Source organism: Balaenoptera musculus, chromosome 2, assembly GCF_009873245.2.
Source record: "Balaenoptera musculus isolate JJ_BM4_2016_0621 chromosome 2, mBalMus1.pri.v3, whole genome shotgun sequence".
In the NCBI taxonomy this organism is placed as follows: Eukaryota; Metazoa; Chordata; class Mammalia; order Artiodactyla; family Balaenopteridae; genus Balaenoptera; species Balaenoptera musculus.
The window spans coordinates 150,236,912-150,247,622 of record NC_045786.1 but is presented as its reverse complement, the minus strand read 5'-3'; the positions used below and the strand labels follow the sequence as shown (position 1 = coordinate 150,247,622).

The 10,711-nt window shown below is 53.7% G+C and overlaps 1 protein-coding gene across 1 annotated transcript; it reads left to right on the top strand.

Annotated features, from left to right (window-relative positions):
• The first annotated feature begins 4,070 nt into the window (after nt 1–4,070).
• Nucleotides 4,071–7,267, top strand: IRF2BPL (interferon regulatory factor 2 binding protein like). The gene has a single exon (XM_036842620.1). It carries the CDS (start codon nt 4,108–4,110, stop codon nt 6,436–6,438), a length of 2,331 nt encoding a protein of 776 aa, XP_036698515.1. The 5' UTR covers nt 4,071–4,107; the 3' UTR covers nt 6,439–7,267.
• The last annotated feature ends 3,444 nt before the right edge of the window (nt 7,268–10,711 follow it).

Below are 10,711 nucleotides of genomic sequence, written 5' to 3'. Positions count from 1 at the left end.
TCTGCCAGCCCCCAGACCCCACCGCCAGCATTGTCCCATCTGTGGGTCTCTCCACCTGGTGTCTTAGGTTGAAGCCCCCCTCCCCCCCACCTTGCTCAGTTACTTCCCATTGTTGACGCAGTATTGTCACATGGAATTCTCCAAGGGAAATTTATCTGCCAAATATTGGTGTTCTTGCCTCTCACAATCCCTGACACATCCCCAAACGGGGCCATCTCAGAAAAGCAGTTAAGAAGAAATTTATCGCCACAAGTGATGGTGAGTCTTTGAGGGGGAAGGATATCCAGAGAACTATGCCTTTTAAATTAAAGGATTATGAGACTGTAATGGAAGTTTGTTTAAATGCATGTTTATTTCTAACTCTGTGTGTCTGAAGACACCCAGCATGTATGTGTGTGTGTGTGTGTGTATATATATATCTCCTTTAGTAACAGCAAAGACAAGAGACAGACAAGGAGATGGAGACATATGTGTGTGCATACCAAATATAACACTATGACACAGAATCCGACTTGCTTTCTCTAGCAGCCTGGCTAGAGGGTTGGGGCTAAGTTGCTTTCTTCAGTATTTTTGGTTTAATAAAGGGACAGACTGAATAAATATTAATATAAAGAAACATTAACCAGCCAAGCCAAAGCTAAGCAGCCTCAAGCCCCAGGCTGGTGGGAATGTCACTCCATTTCCTAGCCCTATGTTTTGACTCACTCCAGGGTAGCTGTGGTGTGGGGAGGGTTGAAGTCTGGGAGGGTGAGGCAATGCTCCCAGCAGCTCTTTACAGAGGAATCACCGCCGGGAGCCAGCCGGCCAGATAAAGTTTATTATTGTTGGGGAGTGCACAGTGAGCTCACTGTTTTGCAAAAACCGATATCTGGCTGCTTTGAGATGAAAGAGGGCTCCCTAGGGCTCTTCCTTCCCCCTTCTTCTCCCTATTCCTTAAAAACTCACACCTTCTTTTGCACCTAGGGCCCCAGAATGAGTGGGAAATAGGGGTGCTGGGGAGGGCTGGATGCGGGAAACAGGTTCTGAAGGTCAAGTGTCAAAATAAAAATAAATACTTCTTGGGACTTACTTCCCTGGTGGTGCAGTGGAGAAGACTCCACGCTCCTAATGCAGTGGGCCTGGGTTCGATCCCTGGTCTGGGAACTAGATCCCACATGCATGCTGCAACTGAGAGTTTGCATGCCACAACTAAGGAGCCCGCCTGCTGCAAATACAGAACCGGTGCAACCAAATAAATAAATAAAACAAATACTTCTTGTTGCTTCAACTGAAGCAACTTCAATTGTTGTTTCAATTATTTATTATAATTAGTAGTAATAGTAGTAATGAGTAGGAATCCTTACATTCTATGCAATTTGCAAAGTACTTCCACACATTAACCAGCAATAGTACCAACATTAATATCAACACTAATAATAACCAACCCTTACCAATGGCTTCCTGTGAACCTGACACTGTGTTCTACACACTGTATGGCGTATTTATGCTATAGTCTGTGGCAGTGGCAGATCCACAACTTCTGTATATGGAAGAATTCAATGGCACAATCTATTTGGAAGGGGAGCATGGGGGTTGGTTATGAAAATGTAATTGCATAGCACTTTACATGAGATTGTATGTATTGTAACAAATGGGGGGGTGCTGATGGAAAATTTGAGCACCCCAAACCACCTCTGAGAACTTAAGCTTGTCAAGGCACCTTTCAAAGCAGACTTAACTAGATTCAGATCCCCGTTCTGTCTCTAATGGCTGTGTGACCCTGGGCAAGTTATTTAACCTCCTTGTTTTCTGAGCTTGTAAATCAGAGTTAATAATAGAATTTACCTTGTAGATAATACTGAGTTTAATGATGATTCAAGTAAACCACCTAGCAGTGACTGGCCCACAGCAATTCTCAGTGAGTTGCCTCCTGTTAGAACAAGAAACAAAATGAAATCTCAAACAGTCCTAATAAGTTGGGAGCTCTGATCCCATTTTATAGGTGGAAAACAGAGGTTATGTTATGGTAAGTAACTAGCTCAAGGTCATAAAGCCAGTAAGTGACCGAGAGGAAATTCCAACCTAGTGTGCCAGACTCCAGAACCTGAAATTCCATTATACTGCCACCCCTCTCCAGCCTCGCCCAGGATTATCTCAATCTTCATGGAAAAAAAAAAAAAAAGCAGGCCCAATACTTGGAAGAATCAGTTGAAATGCCCCAACTAGCCCTTTGACCAACATATCTGTTCTGCAATAAACACTAATGACGAGAGGTGATCTTGTAACGGAAAAGAAAGCAGGGCCTTGCTCAGCCTTCTGGGGCACTCTGGAATGAAATCACAGCACACAAAAAAGAACTTTGAAAACTGTGGCTGTGCTTTACAAAGATATATCAACATTATTAAATGCTGCTCCCACCTTCTTTTATCAATCCCGAAAAAACCACTCACCTGTTTGGTCTCTCCAGCACCTCCCCCTCCCTGCCCCCAAATGCAGCTGTGCGCAGCCAGTAGACTGTTTTCCTTAAAGGCCTCCGGGTGCTCTCGTAGCTTCTTTAGACATTCAGCCAAAATTTTTAGAGTACTGCTTGGGGGAGGGGTATCTCACCCTGAATTCATTTAGCTCCGTCGCTGAAGCTCAAGTTCCTAGACCAGGGCACAAAAACAAAGCGAAAAGGCAGTTTCTGAAAGACTGGAAAACAGCTAATTTTGCAGGTGCTTCGGCATCAGTGGTAGCAGTGAATGTGACGTTCATACCGGGGCGGGGGGGCAGGTTTGATTGCAGACGGAATGGGTAATACCCTTATGAAATTCACAGCGCAAATCTTGAAACAGGACATTTAAATTCACTGCTCGGAGTGGGGTGGGGAGCGGGATCGGAAACGACGCTTGTGGTTTTCAAACGCGTTTTAACTTGGGAAAGCCGGGCGGAGAAAGGAAAGGTCATAGTCTGTTTAATTTCCACCCCCAACCCTGGTCTTCCAGCATTACCTCGCTGGGCCTCAGCTGTTGTACACACACAGCGAGGGGGGAGGGGAGGGCGGAGGCGCGGAGGAGGGGCCGACTGGGAGGAATCTGGGCGCCCTGCCGCGCATGCGCTTTTCCCGAGCAACAAGTGGGCTCCACAGAGGAAGTGTAAAGGGGAGGGGGAAGAACTGGTGCAGAGCATGGCGGTGACGTCAGCGCTCCGCCTGGGCGGCATCCCGCGCGGCCGAGCCCGGGACAGCGCGAGCCGCAGCGCGAGCGGGAGCGCCGAGACGCGCCTCCGGAACGTAGAGTAACAATCACAACCCCACATTCCGGGCGAGTGCGAGCGGGAAGGGATGCGACCCGGGTCGAGGCGCCGCGCGAGCGCCCTGCAGCCAACGTGAGCGCCGCCAGCCGCGGGGGCCCGGGCGCCCGCCAGGCCTGGGGGCGGCGGGAGCCTGCGTGCGTGCGCTCCTCTCCTCTGCTCTCGTGCGTCCTGGAAGCAGTGGCCGCGGCGGCTCTCTCCGGCCGTGCAAACGCAGCTGCCGCCAGCGGAACGGCCGACGCTGCGAGGGGAGAAGCTCCTCTCTCGGCTGCCAACCCCTCCCCCGGCCCTCCGGGGAAGCAGCGACTTCAGCAAGATTGGACTCGGGCACCGGGTGGCACTGAACCCTCTAGCCTTCGTCCCAGAGAGCCTGGCGGGGAGAGGACGCAGGTCGTAGGGGGTCCCCCCGCAGGGGAGAGGAAGAGACTACCCCTTTCGAGCTTCCAGGCACCAGCCACTCCGGGGAGGGGGCCAAGAACCAACGGCGGCCAGCACCCGGCACCCTCGCCCCCTCCCCCCGGGCCCGGAGCTTCCAGCCCGGGTCTGCGACACCAGGAAGAAGGCGCCTGTGCTCCCCTCCCGACGAAACAGCCGCAGTAGGAGGTGGGGGCGAGGAGTGGGCTGAACTCGTCCGCTGCCCGGGCGGTGGAGCCCCCGCGGCGAGGCGCTGCGCGGGCGGTGGAGACTCGCGCTCCCTCCAGCCCCTGGGGCAGAACTTTCTCGCCCCCCCTCCTTCCCCCGCAGCCGTACTCCCTCCCCAGCCGGCCAGCCCTCCGGGAGGAGAAAGCGCCGCGGAGACAGCCGGGGCGGGGGCCTACCTTCCCGAGGGCCGGCATCATGTCGGCGGCGCAGGTGTCCTCGTCCCGGAGACAATCTTGCTACCTGTGCGACCTGCCCCGCATGCCCTGGGCCATGATCTGGGACTTCTCGGAACCCGTATGCCGCGGTTGCGTCAACTACGAGGGCGCGGATCGCATCGAGTTTGTGATCGAGACCGCGCGTCAGTTGAAGCGGGCGCACGGCTGCTTCCAGGACGGCCGCTCCCCCGGGCCGCCACCGCCCGTCGGGGTCAAGACGGTGGCCCTGTCGGCTAAGGAGGCGGCGGCGGCGGCCGCAGCAGCGGCCGCCGCACAGCAGCAGCAACAGCAGCAACAACAGCTCAACCACGTCGATGGTTCCAGCAAGCCTGCGGTGCTGGCGGCCCCGTCCGGCCTGGAGCGCTATGGCCTGAGCGCAGCCGCTGCTGCCGCCGCCGCCGCCGCCGCCGCGGTGGAACAGCGCAGCCGCTTCGAGTATCCTCCACCACCGGTGAGCCTGGGAAGCAGCAGCCACTCCGCGCGGCTGCCCAACGGCCTGGGGGGCCCCAACGGCTTCCCCAAGCCCACACCGGAGGAGGGACCCCCGGAGCTGAACCGTCAGAGCCCCAACTCGTCTTCAGCGGCGGCGTCGGTGGCGTCTCGGCGCGGGACGCATGGTGGACTAGTGACAGGGCTGCCCAACCCGGGGGGTGGCGGAGGCCCCCAGCTTACCGTGCCCCCTAATCTGCTGCCGCAGACGCTGCTTAACGGCCCGGCCAGCGCCCCCGTGCTGCCCCCACCGCCGCCTCATGGTCTGGGCAGCCGAGGGCCCCCGACGCCCGCGCCCCCCGGGGCTCCCGGGGGCCCAGCTTGTCTCGGGGGTGGCCCAGGCGTATCGGCCGCGTCGTCCTCCGCGTCATCTTCGACCTCGTCGTCGGTGGCCGAGGTGGGCGGGGGTGCTGGTGGCAAAAGGCCCGGCTCCGTGTCGAGCACTGACCAGGAGCGCGAGCTGAAGGAGAAGCAGCGTAACGCCGAGGCCCTGGCCGAGCTGAGCGAGAGCCTGCGCAACCGCGCAGAGGAGTGGGCCAACAAGCCCAAGATGGTCCGCGACACGCTGCTCACGCTGGCCGGCTGCACGCCCTACGAGGTGCGTTTTAAGAAGGACCACTCGCTGCTGGGCCGCGTTTTCGCCTTCGACGCCGTCTCCAAGCCTGGCATGGACTACGAGTTGAAGCTGTTCATTGAGTACCCCACGGGCTCGGGCAACGTGTATTCCAGCGCATCTGGTGTGGCCAAGCAGATGTACCAGGACTGTATGAAGGACTTCGGTCGGGGTCTCTCCTCCGGCTTCAAGTATCTGGAGTATGAGAAGAAACACGGCTCCGGGGACTGGCGTCTACTTGGAGACCTGCTGCCCGAGGCCGTGCGCTTCTTCAAGGAGGGCGTGCCCGGCGCCGACATGCTGCCCCAGCCCTACCTGGACGCCAGCTGCCCCATGCTGCCCACGGCTCTGGTGAGTCTAAGCCGCGCCCCCAGCGCGCCCCCGGGGACCGGGGCCCTGCCGCCCGCCGCCCCCTCGGGCCGGGGCGCAGCTGCCAGCCTGCGCAAGAGGAAGGCGTCCCCCGAGCCCCCGGACTCCGCCGAGGGCGCGCTGAAGCTGGGCGAGGAGCAGCAGAGGCAGCAGTGGATGGCGAACCAGAGCGAGGCACTAAAGCTCACCATGTCGGCCGGGGGCTTTGCGGCGCCAGGGCATGCGGCAGGGGGTCCGCCTCCGCCGCCCCCACCCCTGGGACCCCATTCCAACCGGACCACCCCGCCCGAGTCAGCCCCTCAGAACGGTCCGTCGCCCATGGCCGCCCTCATGTCGGTGGCAGACACACTGGGCACGGCGCACTCGCCTAAGGACGGCAGTTCTGTGCACTCCACCACTGCGTCCGCACGGCGCAACAGCAGCAGCCCAGTGTCGCCGGCCTCCGTACCCGGGCAGCGCCGCTTGGCATCACGGAACGGGGACCTGAATTTACAGGTGGCGCCCCCGCCGCCTAGCACCCACCCGGGCATGGACCAAGTGCACCCCCAAAACATTCCGGATTCCCCTATGGCCAACAGCGGGCCCCTTTGCTGTACCATTTGCCACGAACGTTTGGAGGACACGCATTTCGTTCAGTGCCCCTCCGTTCCCAGCCACAAATTCTGCTTCCCTTGCTCTAGAGAGAGTATCAAGGCCCAGGGGGCGACCGGCGAGGTGTACTGCCCCAGCGGAGAGAAATGCCCCTTGGTTGGGTCGAATGTACCTTGGGCCTTCATGCAGGGCGAAATCGCGACGATCTTAGCTGGGGATGTTAAAGTGAAAAAGGAGAGAGACCCTTGAACCACAAGACAGCCACCTCCTTAGCCCCAGACCAGCTCCTCTCCCGTCCAGAGGGCCCCTCCCCCACCCACATCGACCCTCTCTTCCCTCACTCCCAAGATGTAGAATTGTGAATATAACAAACTGCAAAAAGTTAGTCTTATGTATAGACATTATTTTCGTCGTATGTTTCTATATTTTGAAACAAAGGTATGTAACTTCTTCATTTGAAGGATAAGCTGGTTTGTGTTAAGCAGTATAATATTGGTTCGGTCATTTGCATCATATTCGTTAGCATTTATTGGTGGCAGAGTGTTTGCCTAGGTACAGAATTAATAGCCTTTAGCAACGACTGCTGCTGGTGTGTATTTTTGTAAATGTTACGCACTCACTGAAAGGAAAAAAAACACACACACAAAAGAAAATGACTTTTTTTTTGCCAAGGCCAGTGTTGCTGCCTAAAAAAAAAATGATGCTATAAAATGGTGAGAGCTTCATTTCTGAACAGCCCCAAGTGTTGAAGTCTTCACTTTATTTTGTTCTGTTTCGTTTTGTTTTTCTGTTTCCTTTGCAAAATGGTAAGGGGGGGTGTTGGGGGGTGGGTGTTTTTTGTTGCAAGTTTGTGAGGGAAAATGTTTTGGTTTGTTTCTACTGACCTGAATGTGTTGGATCTTCACGTGTTGTTTTGTTTTTGCTTTATTGATGCACGGATGCTTTTGAACAGTAGAGCGAAATGCTAGACATGGAGAATCTGCTCTGTTTGTCCTTTATACATTTCTGTAGTTAACAGAACACTGTAATGTGCCTTGGAGCTTAGTAACTTGTAATAAATTCAATTGATATTAATTCTGCCCGGAGTCAGCAAGTGTGTTTTTCTAGGGCTAAGACCACACAGCTCCAACATGGGGGACACCCTCCCTACTTCCAACATAGAACACAAATGCTGGTGCCTTTGAAAGACCTCAGAGGTGGCATCTGTAGAAGGCCCTGTGCTGGCTGACTGCTCCTCCCCTTCAGTACCAGACTATTTACACTCACCTCTCCCGACGGGACAGTTGCTGACTAAGCGATTTCTGTTTACTCTTCAGCATCTCTGTTTTCCCCTGATGCGCACCCCAGCTGCAAATAGCATTGTCAGGAATGCTTTTTGGTGCCTTTCCCTGTGGCCCTGAGTATATGCTGATACCCAGTGCAGCTGTGACTTAATGCAAGTGGGGTGGAGGAAACAGGACAAAACTGGGGTGCTTTGCCTCCTAGATGTGGCAAAAATCACTGTTACTGCACATTTAAAGCAAAAATGTCACAGAGCTGGGAGCCGGCAGTGGAGGCAGGAGGGGTGTGGGAAGTGGGAAACCAATCCATGTTCTCAGGACTGAGTTCCCAGCAGCTTCCAGTTCATGCATCAGAAGAGCAGTTTCACCTCATTCATGACATGTTTTTTTCTTTCCCTTCCTTTTTGATAATAATTTCTAAAGGCAGGACACTTAGCTCGTTGTGGAGAGTGGGGAAGAGAGAGTCCCAAACCGTGTTCCTGGGGAACGATTACTTATGACACCAAATAGAACCCGTCCCCACAGGTGAAGAAATGCAATTATTCATCTAGTTGACTTTTTGGTGGCATTTGTGAGGTACAGAGGGATGGGGGTGGGACTGGAATGTCCTTTAGGGCTCTGGAGCCCTCCCAGAGCTCTGAGGGAAGGCAAACAAACCTGGTTTGAACCTTGTACTTTCCTGGGAGGCAAATGGAAGGGGAGTAGGAAATGGGAGGGAGGAAGCAAAACACAACCCCAGATCCTATCAGAAATCCATTCCTGGCCACACCCCATTCCTGGTGGAGGCAAGCTGGGCCAGGACCGTCTGCACAAGGCCAGAGGAATAGCGAATAAGGGAAGAGACTTGGCAACCCCCATCCCATTCCCATCAAAGACGGATCCGGAGCCTAGGGAGGTGGGTATGGGCACAGGTGAGTCTGGGGAAAAACAAATCACTGGTTAGCCCAGAACACCGAGGTGGAGGTTGGGTTGGTGTTCAGACTTGCTGTTAACAACACGCTTTTAGTTTCTGTTCCTGCTTTGCCACCACCATCATTGAAGTAGTGGAAAGCATGACTCTGTGTTTTGTGTATGTGTGTGTGTGTGTGTGTGTGTGTGTGTGTTTGGAGGTGTGGATAAATGGCAGTTGATGGATCTGCTGCAGCCTCTTAATCGTGGTACCCGGGAGGTACCTGTCTCACCTCATCAAGAATCTCCCCACATACAAATAGATGTGCGTGTCAGCTTCCTGCAAATGTGTCCTTGCATTTTCATCTGCTGCCAAGTGTTGTATTGGTGCTTATGAGTCATGAAACCTATTTTCATCCTCAGGGGTAATTAACTTGGGGGTGATAATGCATAGCAGACTGTAGGAAGAGTTAATTCTAAAACCTATTCTCGCCTGGCTACCAATCACACATTTCACTTAAAGGTCTGGGTTGGCTTTTCTCATCAGCTCATTAATAAAAACCAAGCATGTTTCGCCTGGAAGATCCTCTGAGGTGCTCCCAACCCCCACGCCCACTGCACACACCCATAAAATGGGTAAAGCTCAGCAGCCTGAGAATACAGAGATAGAGTGTCACGGGTGTAATTTAACCACCAGTGAATGAAGGCACGGCGGGTGCAGCCACAGCATTGAGCTGCGCATGTCAACTTGGACGTGTGGATGACCGGTCCAGGTGTGAACCCTGTGAGTACTGTCCGGTGGATCCAAGTGGGAGTTGGCCCTGTTACCTGCCTCTGCGTGCGCATCCGCTCCTGCTGGCCTTCCACTGCCTCTTCATTGCTCTTGTATTACTTTCAGGAACTTTTAGGATTATGGGATCCTTGATTTAGTGCACATAGGTAGGAAAGGGGCCTGTCATGAGCTGAGAACTGTAGTTTGCTCCCTCTTGTTGCTGGGTGCATTATTAGCAGGAGAGGCAGAGCTGTAATAATGAAGCATCCAGCACAGGCGGCCAGTTAGGTTTCACTAAGGAAACCTGCCTTGATGAGACCTGGGGGAAAGGAAGGAGGGAGGGGGTAAGAGGGAGAGCACGGGTTGGGGTGGAAGTGAATTATAATGGTGCAGTTAATTAAAGTTTACCAGTGCCAGGAGCCGTTTGTTAAATGGCAGCTCCCCCTTCTTTTTTTTGGAACTGTGTGACCTTTCTCTTTGCTCTGACCCATTCAGCTGCTAGTTTGGTTGCCTTAACCAGTCTTGCTTTGATCCCTCAGCTAGATTTCCCCTACCCTGACACTTTCCACATTGCACACCCAGGAAGCAATTTCCTCTCCAGTACACGAGGATTCTTGTGGGTTTCAGGGATTCAGATGGAGGTCTCTGATGAGCTAGTCTTCCTTCATCTCCAGTTCACCCTGGATCTCCCCACCTCCTCTGTTTCCTCCTTCTCATTCTCTTCCCACTACGAGCCAAAGTGGCCAACATTTAAAAATCCATATTGCTTTTATTTATAGGCATTGTTTGTGCAGCTAACCTAAGCCGGATGTTTCTTTGAGTGGGCACAGGGGTGGGGCAAAGAGGACTTAATTCAACAGCTTTGAGAGAAGAGGCTGATGATGGGCGTCATTTTTTGACCTTGATCTCTGACGGTTGCAAGATGGGAGATCCACCAGTGAGAACAACTCACCGTGTCAAGTCCGGCATTCACATCTGAACCCGCTCCGCTCACGTGGGCGTGAACACCTATTTTTGTTTGTTTGTTTTTAATAAATTTATTTATTTATTTTTGGCTGTGTTGGGCTTCTCATTGTCGTGGCTTCTCTTGTTGTGGAGCACGGGCTCTAGGCGTGCAGGCTTCAGTAGTTGTGGCACGTGGGCTCAGTACTTGTGGCTTGCGGGCTCTAGAGCGCAGGCTCAGTAGTTGTGGCGCACAGGCTTAGTGGCTCCGTGGCATGTGGGATCTTCCCGGGCCAGGGCTCGAAACCGTGTCCCCTGCATTGGCAGGCGGATTCTTAACCACTGTGCCACCAGGGAAGCCCCAACACCTATGTTTTTAAGTGTGCTTTGAGGGTTCATTTTCACATTCATCCAGCCCAGGCTATTGATGTAATGAGGACTGAAATTCACTTTTGTTTTCTCTTATACTTTGTCAAATCCAGGAAATTGGGACAGGGAATGACCCTTAAGGGCATCGGGTGAAATGCTTTTTAAACTTTTCTGGGGTCCTCTGACCTTAGAAAAATTTGGTGAAAATGATGGATCCTTCCTCAGAAAGTACAGGTGCCCCCCACACACATGGACTTGCATACATTTTCTT